Source organism: Rhinatrema bivittatum, chromosome 9 (genome assembly GCF_901001135.1).
Source record: "Rhinatrema bivittatum chromosome 9, aRhiBiv1.1, whole genome shotgun sequence".
NCBI classification, from domain to species: domain Eukaryota; kingdom Metazoa; phylum Chordata; class Amphibia; order Gymnophiona; family Rhinatrematidae; genus Rhinatrema; species Rhinatrema bivittatum.
Genome location: NC_042623.1, coordinates 262,855,338 through 262,871,507, shown reverse-complemented (window position 1 = coordinate 262,871,507; position 16,170 = coordinate 262,855,338). Strand labels below are relative to the sequence as shown.

General features: G+C 43.2%; 1 protein-coding gene across 8 annotated transcripts; it reads right to left on the bottom strand.

The window, feature by feature from the left end:
• Positions 1-361: 361 nt before the first annotated feature.
• On the bottom strand, positions 362-15,908 carry SPTSSB (serine palmitoyltransferase small subunit B). 8 transcript variants are annotated; one of them, XM_029616888.1, is made up of 3 exons: positions 15,848-15,866; positions 15,341-15,458; positions 362-2,073 (listed from the first exon to the last, which is right to left on the bottom strand). In XM_029616888.1, the coding sequence occupies exon 3, from the start codon at positions 2,045-2,047 to the stop codon at positions 1,805-1,807; it is 243 nt and encodes an 80-aa protein (XP_029472748.1). In that variant the 5' UTR covers positions 2,048-2,073; positions 15,341-15,458; positions 15,848-15,866; the 3' UTR covers positions 362-1,804. The 8 variants fall into 8 exon arrangements, with proteins under 8 accessions (XP_029472748.1, XP_029472747.1, XP_029472749.1 ...); XM_029616887.1 differs by lacking the exon at positions 15,848-15,866 and adding an exon at positions 15,648-15,782; XM_029616889.1 differs by lacking the exon at positions 15,341-15,458 and having other exon boundaries at positions 15,848-15,908.
• Between the last annotated feature and the right edge of the window lie 262 nt (positions 15,909-16,170).

Genomic DNA, 16,170 nt, shown 5'->3' with positions numbered 1-16,170 from the left:
TCCTGAAACTAAACAAGTGCCTCTATCCTCATTCACATTACAACTATAGGGATCCTGTCAACTCCCTACTAGGCTTTCATCATAGTTGCCGTTAATGTGGAGGAAGAGACATAATATTGATCTTGTGGGGGTATAACTCCCCCCATCTGGAAGCTGAAAGTGGAAAAGCAGGGACAGTTCTGTGGTTCAATTCCTACCTTAAGGAGCATAGACGAGAGATCAGAACAAGAGATGACGTAGCCTCATGGTACCCCAAATCTACTGGAGTTCCCAAAAGATCCACCATTTTTAGTGGTCCTTTTCAATGTAGACCTGGCTCTAAGGTGCAGGCTTCATGCTGGTCTAGGACTGAACGATATGATTGATGGGGACCACCTTCCGTTTTTTTTTTCTTTCAGCAATGTCATCTTGGTCTGTAAATTTTAACTTTGCTCTCATTTACCTGTCATCTATCAACCCCTGGTTCTCCTATAATACACTCACATTAAATATTGATAAAACTGAACTGATACTACCACATAGGCTTACAATGTTAGAAGCCCTTGCTATTTTTTTTTAAACTTGAGGGTGGTAAATTATCCATATCGAAACAAGGATGAAGTCTAGGGGTGAGATTTCATAGTCTGCTTTCTTTGTGGCCCCAAATTAAGGCGGTGGAGACAGTGTTATTTAAAACTATTATTAAATCGCACAGGTTTTCAAGGCAGTTCTTCAAATGCTGATTTTTTTTTCCCCCATCTCCCCATTAATATAATTCAGTATATGATGAATCACTCCCTTAGTGTGCTATGGGCTTTGCAGATTGTGCAGACCTCTGCAGCGTACCTCCTGACTAGAACCATTATACAGTACCATTTAAGACCCCCCCCCTTCTCCAAGCCCTCTATTGGATCCCTGTTCAGTAGGTTATGAGCTCTGCTCATTCATAAACTACTGAACAATGTTAATATGTAGAATAGATGGTATCCAAAGAATATCTACACTCCCATGTCCAAGAGCTCTAAGGTTATCTCCACCAGGGAAGCTACAGGTGTGCAGCATACTCAATGCCTAGAGACAAGGAGAAAAATCTGCAAGGCAGAGAGATTGGGGGGTGCAGGGCTGATTTTGGGAAAACTCCCTTCCTTGCTTGCTTTCTTCATGGAAGTTGCTGACTCACAGACTTAAAGTACCAAAAAGCTTTTTTGAAAACGTGTTCGGCCTACCACAATTACAACTCCTACTCTTAATTATAAAATTGTGAGATGTTTGCTTATTGTTGGTTTCACTTTGTGTGCATGGGTTGGATTGTACCTCACCCCACATGAAGGAGAGTGTGAGTTACAAGTCTCTTAAAATATAGTCAGACATTATTTCTTTCAAAGCTTCATTGTAATTTGTGTCATCACAATCATTTAAAAACAGAGCTCACGTCATGACAGTTGACAAAAAAAAGATGAAGTACTTTGTGCTTGCTGGAAAAGTTGCAAGAGGCTGATGAAATATAATTTCTGCATAAAAGCAGTAAGACTCCACCTATTTGTACATCTGCATTGCCACACTAGAATATTAGTAAATGCATGCACAACGAAGAGTCCTATTAATGCAATAGGAACTGGCCAACCCATAGTCAAGGCATACAGAAGGACAGACTTGTTTCCAGTTAGTTATCAAACAAGTCAGAATTCTAAATAGGGTATCAGATAAATCCCTGCTGTTATGAGACCAAACCAATACATCAACGTTAAGGCAACAGCATTTTGAAGGATTACAATCTTGCACTGGTACCGAGTCCATTGCTGTAGTCAGTATTTTCCTTTTTTTTTTAGTTTATAACAGCAACAGTACTTTCGTGCTGCCCTCCGCATATTCCTGAGAAAAACTCCAAAGCCAGAGAAATATGGATTGGGATGAAGACGTAGGATGTGTAAACCACCATAGCAACAATAGTCAGTAATATCGTGTTGAAGATGGATTGTTCCCAAGGTTCCAAGACATAGCTGCATGTGATAAGAAGATACTGATAGTACAGCCAAGAAATGTATTCTTTCATGTGCTTTACATCCATCTTGGTGTCACGCACAACTTTCAGATCTGCAATAAATTAAAAAAAAAGTTGTTTAAAATTATGGAACCAGATCAACAAGAACAGACTTTATACTTAGCATTTATAAAGGAGTATTAGATTGGGCTCAATTCCAGTCTGTCTAATTCTTAAAAGCCTAACGAAGCCTCAGTTTGGATATTTTGTGAAACCATGGCATATGCTTTCGTGGCCATCTTCCTTCCTTGACTGAGTATTTGCAATGTCATCAGCCTGTGCAGGATTAGTCCATTGTTTCTGCAAGGTTGCTTTTATAAAAAGACGACTTGCCGTTTTGATGGTGATGGTGGGGGGGTTTCTATCATCTCTCTACAGATGAGAAAGCTTCCTCAAGTGCAGAAGTGCTTAGACCCGGAAAAGGGTGATATTCTTGGACACATAGGCCCCTGCCATGCCATTTTACTCTTCTTTGGAAGCATGCGGGAAGTATTACTTATGGATCACCATGGTACTGTTTGCTAATGTGAAATTAAAATGGGAATACATGATGACTGGGTATTCTGGAGTTTATTTTCAGAAAAATAACCCTAATATATAAAATGATCCCTTTACTAAATTATGGGCTTAGTTGCTTAAACTTGTTGAGCACATTTTTGTTTCTTTGGAACTAAAGAAAACCCAGACTACCCAATACACAGGTTGTTTAAATAAAATGAGGCATGGATTTCCAAATTTAAAAAAATTAAAAAAAAAGGGGGAGTTTAGAAGTAGGCTGGTCTCCTCTGTTGCTCGATCCAGTTATTAGTCTCTTGCTGCAATCTGCCTGTACTCCTGTCCTTGGCACTCATTAGGCCACGGCTTCCCAAACCTTTCCTGGTGACCCCACAGTGGGTTACATTTTCAGGATTATACATAAATAAGCAGGCAATAAAAAAGTTTGCCTATGCTGGGTCTCTTAATGGCTGCAAACCTCTCTCCTGCATATTCATTGTGGATGTCCTGGAAGCTTGACTGGCTATAGGGTCCCCAATACAAGTTTGGGAAACCCTGCGTTAGGTGCTCCTAGCAGCTGCTGTGCGAACTGAGGGAGCACGAGCTCGTACAGAAGCAGCTTTCATGGGAATCTGGGTGAAGCTTCACCATTTCTTCTTAAAAGCAAGAAGGCACCACCTGTTTGTGCATCTGTATTGCCACAGTGGAATATTAAGTTAACCCGTGCATAATGCAGGGCTGCTGCTGCTTCTCTACAAGTCCACCTTCTGCCACGCTGGGCTTGGGAATTGTTAAGTTTGCTGGCACTCTTTGACCCTTCTTTTTTTTTTTTTTTGCCCTACTGTCCCTTCCATGTCAGGTTTTTAGTACAACAATGCGCTTCAACAACTTTTCTAAAATTTGCACTTTCACTTTTTATGCACCACGGATGCCTGAAAGGCGTGTGCAAGACCCGTGGCGTTTTGCTGATCCAGCACGGACAGCACCAGAACTCAGGAGTCCTCTGGGCTTATTTCTGGTCACATGAGAAGAAGCAGATTACGCAATCACGCTGCAGAGGGTGGTGAAAAGCTACCTCGGTGGAAACAATAGCTTTTTGAATGTTTGTTTTGCTTTATACGGTTATCTGAATCAAGTTCAGGGCATTTTTCAAACTCCGTATTAAATGTACATACTAACATTTGGAAAGCTGTCAGATGAAAAACATTTTTTTTTTTTGGGGGGTGTGGTCTATTACTGTGATTTAGACAAATTAAAAAACATTTAGAAGATAGGCTCTATAATACAATGATCAAAAAGGTAAGGCAAGTGATTAACAGTGACACTGGATAAAGTTTTTTATTTTAAGATAATGAATCATTAGTATAGAACTCCCATGTTTTCTGTGGATTTGCAAAGGTTTTGGTAAAAAGACCACTAAAATTAGTGAATTCCCCCCTCCCCACACCTCAAATGTATTTCATCACCTAGGCCTTTGATGGCAATTTGTTAAATAGTTAATTATAGTGCCAAGATGTAAGGCCAAGACCTTCCTTCCCTTCTGTCTAAAGAGAGACAGTATGGCCAACTCCAGATCTCCACAACGAACATGCACAAGCTACAATGGAGGCCGGGCATGTGTAACCCACCCTAGGGCACATACAATGGTGGGAAGGGGGTTTCCCTGTTGGAGTAAGGGTCCATCTCCCAAATCATGGGTCGTGCAGCTGGTGAAGCGGACCCAAAACAGCCGAGGTAGCTCAGGTGCCCTCGACTGGTCAGGGAGAACAGAAGCCTCCTTCCCCCTCAGTACTGGCACAAGCAAAGCATTAACACAGTCATAAACCCAAACTCTTCTCCCAGCGCATGACTGGTTTCCGATGTACAGGAAGAGATTAGGGTGGGCACGTCATCAGTAAATCTTTCCCCACACTATACCCCCCCTCCAAGGTGAAAAGTAGCAAGCCCTCAGCCTTCATTTGAATAGGAGTTTGATTTTCCAACTCCACATACCAAATATTTTATGGAATAATTGGATTACATTCCTTACAGCGACACACACCCAAATTCTCCTACTTTTAGGTACACATCCTTTCAAATCCCAATTCACGCCAAACACATGGGACAGGTACAATCCTTCTCTCAGACTCCTTTTTCCCTTCCAATACCAGCTTCATCTCCATGGGGGGGACGGACACGAAGATTACTGTCCTAGGGGCACAGAATCGCCCCTTCATCCTAGCCATTTCCTCAAGGGGAGGAAGCACCCCTTTTCCACACCCTTGGCTTTGGGTCTTTTCCCTGGAGGGGGAAAACCCCCTGCAGGGCCACACTCCATACTGGGGTGGTCCCTGGGGCCCCAGCAGCCTGCAGGCCGGCTACTCCAGGCCACTACATCTTGGAGGTCCCCACAGCAACCTAAGGAAGATCAAACTCCTGCCAACTCTTCTCAGCTTTATACCTCCCTGGGACATATCTGCCACCAATGACCTAAACCCACACATCACTGCTTATTCCCAACGTTAAGACATCATATCCCCACAATAAATGCCATCCCCGTGCTACTACACACTCAAAACAGTTACATCATGTTAGACGAACTTTAATCAGGGTCTCCCCTACCCAAAATGTCTTGAATGGAAAAAAAGGGAGCCCTTCGGGGACAGGAAAAACAGTACCTGAAATGCCAAAAGGCGTAATTTAAATCAAATAAAATTTGGGAGTCTCCCCTGGCATGTGCCAATACATCTTATGAATATTCATTGCGGATATCCTGAAAACCAGAGGCTCTTCAGGTCCATTACAGGCTTTCCCTAACCAAGAATCACCTTGGGGTGTGGTATCTTCATAGGTTCAGAACCTGGCGCTTGAAACAAGATTCGCAATGGAAAGACATGGAATGACCTGGCTCGTTGTCATCACATGCGGCCTCTCAGGATGCCACAAAAATATAAAAAAAAAACCTGTTTCAGCCCGACTGCTCTACATTTGAAGCTGCTCTGCGATGTTCAGAATACCAATACAAATGGTAGGAGGGTTGCCAATGTCCTCTCATGAGAAAACAAGGTTTTAATTTTAATATTTGGTGAATCAGCTATAATCTACTGCAAACTAATAATTTTCTATTTTAAAATAATCGGTGCAGAAAAAAAAAAACAATCTCACCAAAAAGCAGCTCAGCTAAAAGGTGGAACCTTGAAATTGGATTTTCAGGTTAATGTTATTATGGGAAGAGATCAGAAGCATAGAAGATCACCTCTCAAAAAGGGGCCGATGGAAAAAAAACAAAACAAAAAACCCCTGAAAGCGGGCAATGAGTGTTCAGCGCCCCCAGGCACCTCTCCTGGGAGAGCCATGCAATGTTTTAATTGGGGATCGCACTAGGGGGCACTAGGGTCGACTGCACACCCCCTTGACAGCCAGCACCCGGGAGGGGTCGGCTGTCTGCCAGTTAAGAAAACAGACGCTGAATTTATCGGTGTCAGTTTTCCTAATTGGTACAGAGCCACGGGTTCGGAAAACAGACACTGGTTAGCTGAGCGTCCGTTTCCTGAACCTGATCATTGGCACTTAGTTTTTTTTTTAATCTTTCCTTCCTCCGACTTAATATCGCCATGATATTAAGTTGGAGGATGCACAGAAAAGCAGTATTTTCTGCTTTTCTATACAACTTTTTGGGGTGCTCAGATATTAATGTCTGCTCCAGGCAGATATTAATTTGAGTGCAAAAATGTGTATATTGGACGCACATTGGTTTTTTTTTTACAGCATGTGGAGGGAACAACTAATAGCATCGACACGCATTTGCATGTGATGAGTGCCATTAGATTCCCCGGCGTGTTTAGACGTGTGTTGTGGAGGTACTAATCCCTTTATAGCATAAGGGGGCTGTGGACGCACCTACACAACCCATGTCCAGCTGCGGGTTCAACAGTGCGCTCGGCTGCACTGCACCGGCCCCCAAAATGACAATAAGGCAACAATTACAGGTCTTATTACAGCAGTATTCATGCCATTATAATTAAAGTTGTTTTAGTATTTAACACAATAGGATAAAAAGATTCACCAAACCAGCTAGAAGGAAGTGTGTTCTTACACCTACCTATACAAATCCTAATTCACAAATATGAAAAGCATTTTTAGGATTTACAGAATTCTTGGTAACCCTAAACTGAAATTACTAGGTATTGTTACACAAATATTTAGAGGTTGACATTCAAAAGCCATTTACATGGATAACTGAAAAGTTATCCGTCTAACTAATGAGTTGTGCGGCTAGAAGTTAGCTGCATAAACTGGAGGGCATTCTGTGCGGGGCAGAGCTAACCACATAAGTTATCTGACTAACCCCAAGATTGGGAATTTCCCACTTAACCTATGCAGCTAACCTTGGTCAGGTCATAGGGCTGTCCTAAAGTTAACTGGTTAGACATAACCGGCCAACTTTAAGATAGCCGGGTATATTCAGCCGCACAACTGAATATACCCTGCTAGTTAACCAGCAGCTGAAAATGGACCTCTTAGTGTTGACTAGTTCATCACATGAACAGACGATATACAGCTAGAAATGCGAGATTTCCATTTCAAATGATTAATAGCAGGGCTTCCCAAACCTGTTCTAGGGCCCACCCAACTAGCTGGGTTTTCAGGATATCCACAATGAATATGCATGAGAAATATACATTACACGTACCCAGGCTATCCATTGAGAATATTCTTTAAACCCAACTGGCTGTGGGGGTTCCTGAGAGTTTTGGGGAGCCCTGTCTTAGAGCAACACTGGTCATATACCAACTCCACATTCTTGTGCTCATATAGATGTTCCAAATTAAGTTTTAACTCTCTTGCCATAATTGCCATGTACTATATATAGTAATTACATATGGAGCCACCCATTTGAGCCTGGGAGTACAGAAAGCAGTAGCATAGGCAGAACTGATTTTTTCTGGGTGGGCTGTAGGCATACAGGTCTGAACCCTACTAGTTGTACTCTTATTGATAAATAATGCCTTAGAAACCTATTGTAGGGTGCATGCTAAGTAGTCTACAACAGCTGTTATGCATCGCGAGTGAAGCCTTTTAGAATATTTTAATTCAATTATTGCAAGTACCAACATTAAAAAAAGTATTAATCTGGATTCATTTATATTTATTGCAGTTTATAAATACACAAGAATATCATGTAAAAAAAACAAACAAAGAACACAAACATTAGATCCACTCCATCATGTCATAAAACAAACATCAATGTATTCTTTCATGAATCCTCTTTCCAGAAAGGCAAAGATCATCATAACTACAATAAGATAGCAATAATCTTAAGAATGGATGCAGAGCAAAACTGTGACCGTTCACATCTAAACCCAACATTAAAAAAACAAACCCAAATCAAAACACACACAATTCTGGAGTTATCTCAGAGGAAAAGAAAAAAAAAATGCCTAGAACCTTGCCTCACCAAACAATCACAGCACGGACTCAAATAACAGGAAACTTATGAAAAAGCAGCAATGCAAATACTACCAATCCCTAGAACATGAATACAACAGAATAAGCTGCACTGCTACAAATCCCTACGGAGAAACGAATCCTGCAGCTCAGACACATACAGGCAGGACACAGACTGATCTTTACTTAGTTCAGCAATAAGGGACTACAAACTAGAAATAGAAAGGTGCAAAGAAAGCCAGACTCTGAACAGCAGAACTCCGAGAGAGTAAAATACCCAAAAGATGGCATAATCCAATTACTAAAACATCAATATATACATACATTTTTTTTAATCTGTTGTCTAATCTTTTTAATTTTCTAATCAGTTGGTCCTGGACTCCCCCCCCCCCCCCCCCCCCCCAACACACACTTTCAATCTTTTCCTAATTCTCTCTCCAGGATCACTCTTCTGTTTCTCCTCTTCCTCTCAAAAGACACACAAGCTCATGCACTCTCTCACAGATTCCCTTATACACAAGCTCTCACTCACACACAAGGTCACTCTTTCATTCGCACACCCAGGCTCCCATTCTCACACACCCACACAAACCACCTAGGCTCCCATTCTGTCACACCCCACCCACCCATTCTGTGTCTCACACCCCACCCAGTTCCCATTCTGTCACACCCCACCCACCCATTCTGTGTCTCACACCCCACCCAAGTCCCCATTCTGTCACACCCCACCCACCCATTCTGTGTCTCACACCCCCTCAAGTCCCCATTCTCTCATACACCCACACTCAAGGCTCCCATTCTCACATGCATGCACTGGGCCTCACCGCCAAACTCCTTTTTCTGCTGCTGTGGGGGATGGGCTCCATGGTGGTCTTACATCAGCAGGGCCTTCTTCTTCACCACCATGGGGGACATACCAGAGAGACAAAGAGTGGGGGTTTTCCCTCTCAAAAGGAACCACCATACAACAAAAGAAGTGCAGGAGTGGGGTGAGTTAACCCATTGGGGAACTACCCTGTAGTATTCCTTATGTGGGGGGTCCAGGGAACCTAGCCAGATGGAAAGCAGGGGTGGCATCCTTCCCCAGAGGAGGGGTTCACCACAGTGGTTAGAGTTTAGAATGGTATTGTCTCAAGAAGTCCTCAGTGCTGTGTTTGGGGGAAAAACCAGCCTGGAAGGATGATAATGGGGAGGTGTATATCTAGGACCATTGTGGAGTGTGAACAATGCCCTGGTATGAGAGATTGTGTATTGTACCATCATGGAATTTTGTGTTAATGCATTTGTGTGCCCTCTGGGTGAAAGTGTTGGTATGGGTATACCTGAAGGAAAAAAAAAAAATCAACTGGGCCTCCAATAAAGGCTGAAGGAGAGAAAATGCACAGAAGAGGATAACATAGGTAGAGGTCGCTGCTTTCGAACCTAAGAAGCATACAGTGAGTGGCACGAACGAGGTAGGAGTCGTCGGGCCAGAGACTGGCAGGGGTGGTGGGTGCAAGGCAGACATTGCCTAGGGCACCTACTACCCTTGCACCGGCCCTGACTCCAGATCACAAGGAGAGGCAGGGAGATTTGAACCTGGATTCCCTGGTTCGCAGCCCACTACTTCTATCAAGGATTTCAGGGAGGAGATCATGGAGATTTATGGGTCAGGTAGGCTTTCAGGAGGATCAGGCAGCCCAACTGTTCTGCTGGGAGTCTGTACAGACTTCTCTCATGAAGGCTGTCTAGTAATCAACTTCTAGCTGGCCTTTTTTGCCAGAGCAGTTGCCAAAGGGGGGTTGAAACTGATTCTGGGAAGCAGGACTAGCACACAAACCTTTTCTCCCAGATGTCTTTAGAAATTCAAAGAAAAAAAAAAAAAAAGTCATTTTAGCATTTTTGTAAAGTGCATGGTTGTTAAGTTTGCACTGCACATTGTAATCATAGGTCCCATTATTTATTATTTTATGTGCATCAACGAGTGGTTTTCTCTGGTACAAAAAACAGTTTTCCCAATACGACTGTCCCCAAATTAGTGGCTTTAGCTGGTCCGAGTACCTTTGGTGTTTGTGTCTGGGGGTCTCAACAGACCCTGCCCAGGAGCAGGCATTAAAGTATGCGCGCTCAAGGGCTGACAAAAAAATAAATCCTGCTTTCTGTGCTTCCTCATAGGGGGGAGCCACAGAAAGCAGCATCCCCAAGGTCTGGCCCAAGTGGAACCCCTGCCAGCAGCGAGTGAAAGAGTGAATGCATTAATAAAAAGTGTCGGGCACTTCATATTAACTCATTCATTTCTTCACTTCCCGACAACTGGTCCATTCACTGTCACATGTCAGTGAAAGGACCAATCCTCTTCCAGAAGGCTGTCCTGAAAGGGGATTGGTCCTTTTCACTGACATGTGACAGTGAAAAGGACCAATCAGGAGCAGCCCTGCTGGTGGTGGTGGTGGGAAGCTCTGGCCAGGCTGTTCTAGACGCACACCTTGTTGCCCATGCAGAGCGCTAGGGATGCACACGTTACCCACTGTGCGTCCCTTTTAGCGCGGCAGCTCGTTTTCCTATCGCATCGAGCGCCCAGGACAGATGGATGCGCGCAGTTTGGACACACTTTTTTTTTTTTTTTTTACACGCTGATATTGCATCAGCCTGAAAGGCCCTTTTAAGGACTTTTTCCTCACTCTGCAGGAATCCCAGGACATCATGGGGGGGCCTGTGTTGTCCGTGGTCTCTTGCCATGTGCCCCCGGCCCAAGAGCTGACCGGGAAGGGGCAACATTTATTATTTGGATTTTTTTACCCACCTTTTTGAACAAATATCCACCTCAAGGTGGTGGGTACAAGATATAAGAATGACAGATAGAAGAAAATGCCCAGCCAGGACTGAATTAGCATGGCAAGGACAGAAACTAGTGGTAACTTGAAATTAAAAGTGAATGTCTACTCTTATCTTATGAGCGTGCAACTAAATCTAGAATCAACCATGGCACCGAGGCATAAAATAAATATACCTCATCTTAGTAAGGCAAAAGGTTATAGCAGCATGCACAGGCGCTCGAATGCATTACTTGTCGGTTTATTGCCGTCAGCGTGTGTGTGTTTATCAGGGTGGAGGCAGTTCTGGTTTGGCATTAGAAGACCTGGCAGAAGAGCCAGGATTTAACATGCTTTTCTGAACCAGGACAAATCTCGCGTTTGGCAGGAGCTCTTCTGGGAGTGAGTTCCATAGGGGAGGGGGTGCTGCTCCCGAGAGAGATCATTGGGGTGGGTGTCAGCTTTAAATTTTCTTACAGCTGCCTCCGAGGGTCACCTTCCTATCAGGTGCTGGTGACTGGCAGGGGTTAACTAGTAGGATCCAAACAAGAACTAAACAGGAACACAAGAAGAGGCACCAGTAGATCCAGAGACATGAGGAACAGGCTGGAGTTAATACAGAGATATGAACTCTGAAAGCAGGACTCTTAACAATGGGGGGGACCGTAGAATGAGAGCCAAGCCCCAACAACTTGCTGAGAGCCTGGTAATTACGTCGAGCTAGATAGCCAGATGGCCACCAGCACGCAGTGTGGAGCAAGTAACTGGGAGGACTGACCAGAAGGTCTCCAAAGACCAGATAGACCCCCCTGCTGGTGGGAGGCAAGAACTGCCCGTCAGGACCTTACAGTTCCAGTCACATGGCAGCAGCAAATTTGTTGGTGCACCACCAACTTAAGCAGTCATTTTATGCCTCTGGGTCGCTAATTTTGCTACTGGCACAGATGCCAATGTCCTGTTTTGACTCAGTCTTTGGTAATAAAAGGTGATGAAAGCATGCAAGTGTATATTATGATGATTTATGAAAAAGAGCAGATGAGAGCTCTCGACAGAGCATAAATGAGGAACACCCATATGGCTAATTAGCCTCATTCTATTGTGACATTATTGCAGGAAACAAATTTCCTGGATAGTCAGGTAACTGCTTCATTGCTTGGTAGAGAAACAAAAGCAGATAATGTGAAACATTATTTCACTTCGAGTATAAACAAACATTCTTACTTGAGGCAGTTCTGCAAAAATAAAAAAAAAATTATTATTTTTTTTTAACACAACCCTGAGTTAGAAAGTAATTTAAAAAAAAAAAAAAGTTTCAATAATTTATCCATCATGCATAGACAGACACTAAAGAAATAGTTAAACCTATTCTGGTCAGAAATAAAGTGAATGGCATTCTAGAAGTCAATAGAATATAAAATGATCAAAAAAGTCAGCCCAATCGCTTTTAAATATCACATGCAATTAAGATCCCTTCCTCCGGGCTCTCCAGCCAGGAATGAAGAAAAACCAGATAGGACACCTGGTCAAAAGGAACAGAGTTTGACATTCCTGCCTGACAATTCCTCACAATCAGGATAATCTGAGTAAAAAAAAAAAAAAATGAAAGACTGACTTTCAGGTGCACACACAGAAACTGCAGAGTGGGACAAAAGCTTGATGTTTACTCCGAGCACAGGTGTCAGTTTCATGGGTGTTTGAACATCTCCACTATCAGGCAGTCACATCAGCCAAGAGAGGATGAGATTGAAGGCAGACCCAATTAGGAGCTGCTCAGGCACACGTGACATGGGGGTCCTTGAATGTTTGAAAGCCCATATACAGTTTTGCTAATTTTGTGTGTGGTTCTATTATACACACACCTATCAATGTAGTTTAATTATATTTTTGTGAATGTGCAAATCTGCTTTGAATGAAGCAATGGAAATAAAATTTCTTATATTCTATTTAAAAGTCATTTAACTCTAGAAATTCTCTGAATGGAGTGGAGGATTTTTCTGATATACTCCCCAGCCCAAAATATTGACATTAACTTTCTTCTTAATTTCTATTAGAATCCTTGATTGAGAATTTTACATTTGCAGTGTTGAAATCGCTCAACACGCTCCTTAAACAGCTAGGAAAGAAAAGCAAATGAGTTTTGCAATGAACATTTTAAATAGCAGATAATTTAATTTACATATTTATATTCCACCACAAAAAAAAAAAAATGGAAGTTGCAAAATGGATTATAACATCCATCTTACAATCGCAGGTTTACAGGGAGGAATGCTATAGTATCTCGATTCCAAAAAACTGTAAGTGGACATATGGACCACTATGAATTTCACCATGTGGATAACTTTACTGACTGAAGATCAAACACTTTGTGGACAAATGCAACTTTTTATATTTCACTAGAGTTCTCTTGATATGCCAGGGCTATCAGATGGCCCTAGATCACAGAAGCAATAAACCGAACCTGTCCTGACTTTCTTATGAATTCTCACCTTGCATATAATACCTTTTATTAACATTAATAAAAAAAAGGTAATAGCAGTCTAAATGTGTGTGTACTTCAAACCAGAGAAGAGAGACAGACCACACCGGCGTTCAAGCCTAAAGTTATGAATCACATTCTGACTTTTGTAGGAGCTACCTGACAGGACTGTATAATCAGATGATTATTGTCTAACTGGCCTAATTAGCATATTTTATTCCACCTGAAATCCTGGACAGACATGGAGTGGAGGGAAGTTTTTTTTGAGGACTAGATTTGGGATCTGTTTTAGTACATTGGACCCATAATCGGGCCGATACAGTAAAAACCACGGGAGAGCGGGCTCTCCCGCCACGCGCACAGGCCACTCTCCTGTGCGCGCGCTTCAGTAAATAAATTTATTTCAATTAGGCCTGGCGGTAAAAAGAGGTGCTAGGGACACTAGCGCATCCCTAACGCCTCTTTTTGGACAGGAGCAGCGGCTGTCAGCGGGTTTGACAGCTGGCGTTCAATTTTGCCGGCATCGGTTCTCGAGCCTGCTGACAGCCATGGGTTCGGAAACCGGATGCCGGCAAAATTGAGCATCTGTTTTCAACCCGCGAGCCTATTTCAATTTTTTTTTCTTTTTTTTCTCTTTTTTAAACTTTCAGGACCTCCGACTTAATATCGCCTAGGCACTAATTTCTGAAAGTAAAATGTGCCATCAACATGCATTTGCATGTTGCGGGTGCTATTAGGTTCGGGGGGGGGGGGTTGGACGCGCTATTACCCCTTACTGAATAAGGGGTAAAGCTAGCGCATCGAAAACGCGCGTCCAAATGCCGGCTGTCAGAGCACACTGCACTGTATGAGCCTGTATGTTGGGAACACAAAGCTCCTAACCCCACATTATGCAGAGGGCCTGATTTGCCTAAGGAGGTTTTTCCTACAGAAAAAAAAAAATCAAGCCTATTGTCTTGAAAAGGAGCAGATTGCCAGGTACAATGAAAACGCTCAAATCTGCAGGATGCTAAAGACTATTGGAGGTTTCAAAAGGAGGACACTGCAGGGCTCTGGAGTGTAAATCCCAGACTTCAGTGGTTAATAAACCAGAACTCGTCACCCACTCAGTCTGTGCCCAGTGAAACTGTAGATACATCTGTGTCCTGTCTATAAGAAACATGTTTTAAGTGTAAAAGATCTCATCGACGGGAGACGTTCTTTCATTAACTCTCTCAGCGCGCGCGCTATTTGGAAATACGGAGGGCCCCGCCCTTCAGCAGGAATCACTGGTAAAATAACATTGGAGGCACAGTTAATTTCTTAAAAGGATCAGGCTGAATGCATCATCTATTCGTTAAAGGTGCGCTCTTGACGGTGCATTTCCAGTAGTTTTGGAGTTGCATTTAACGCGCCATACCGGTGATTTGCATCTTGCACGTCCTTCTTAACTCCACAAGTTAGAAAAACACATCCTTCACCCCCACCCCTCCTCGGTATGTGCACAAAAGCGTAAACGTTGCTTAAAACCTCCCAAAGCTTTAAGAGAGCTCTTTAGTCACTCACGGTGATTAGTTGCGCAGTCCCTAGACTGAAAGTGGAAGGAATAGAAACGCCGCGCAGGAGGATGAGCACCGCAGGGCGAGCCTCTGCTGAAGGCATCAATATATAAAAGTTATATTCCAGTTAACTAGAGGGGACAAAAATCGGGTTTATGCACTAGAGAAAACATAAGGTGCTCCCTGTAGGAAAACAGTTTAAGAAACTGGAAAATCACTTATAACGGCTTTAAAGCACGATCTTAAAATGACTGGTAGTTTAAAAGAAAAAACTAACACAAATGATGCAGAACCTACTCATATACTCTAAAAGCAAGTTTGTGCATTAAACAAGAATACAGTAAATACTTATTTGCTTTTTATAGAGTAAGAGAAAAAGGATGGATTGCACTTTGATAGCAATAACCAATCACTCACCTTCCCGAAAGTGAATTAAACCCATGCAAACTGACTCTTCCCCATACTCACACGAGGGAAGAAAATAAGTTTATAGCGCTGCTTAACTCACAGTCATCTTATAACAAAACGTACAACTTCTCTTCTTTCAAAGGAAAAAAAAAAAACTGAGCGTAAACGCGCCCGGAATCCTCACCTCCGTGTCCGCAGGATCAATGCGAATGGGCGCCGGGCTGCCGGAACGCGCGCGCGGTGAGTCGGCCGGGCTGGATCCTTCCGCCCGTCCCTGGGAGCGCGAGCTCAGCCAAGCGGAGCTAAATGATCAACGATTAACAAAACCAAAACATCACATCACACGAACCGAAATGCTGCAGACCTCACCCGGGAGATAATGCTTGGCTGTTTGCTTTTTTCCTTCTGACACGCTTTATGTACACCCCGAGGAGGCAGCGGAGGAATGTGGTGGTGAAGTGGTCCCCCCCTCCCCTCCCCTCTTGTGCTACCTGCAGTCTCTCTCTTAACCCAAGAAAGGAACCGGATTCAGCTGCGCTGTGCTCTGCCGGCCCGGCAGCACCGCAGCCTGAGGCTCTCCTGTCCCCACCGTACTGCAGCAAACCCCAGAGTGAGGCAGCGGATTTATTCTGGGCCACTGAAGAGAAATGCTCTTTCGTGCTTATAAGTAGCAAAGCCTATCCGCACTTACCGGAGGGAAAAACCAGCGATCGGGCTGTTTTAATTAGTTCAGCACAGGCAGAAGTGCACGGTGCAAAAACATTGCTTTTCATTTATATTTACCTAGGGCTGAGAGTGTGTTTGGGACTGCGCCAAGATGCAGATAAGCATTTTTGCAAAACAGTACCGGGTACAACTGGTAATTATTGCAATAATTTCTGGTGCTTTTTCCATTGCATCACTGTACAGAACCTGCTATAAAATATTCTTGTCTGCCAGAAATATGGTTATAGTCATAGAAGGTCCGATAAAAGAGAAGAAAGTCTATTAGAGTACATCTTAATCATATGGAAT

Bases quoted from the DNA above. Each gene is read 5' to 3' on its own strand.
- SPTSSB (XM_029616885.1), bottom strand. From the start codon at position 8,268: ATGTATGTATATATTGATGTTTTAGTAATTGGATTATGCCATCTTTTG. The intron at 2,074-8,219 runs GTATTTTACTCT...AATTTATTGCAG, and splicing joins TGGATTATGCCATCTTTTGG to ATCTGAAAGTTGTGCGTGAC.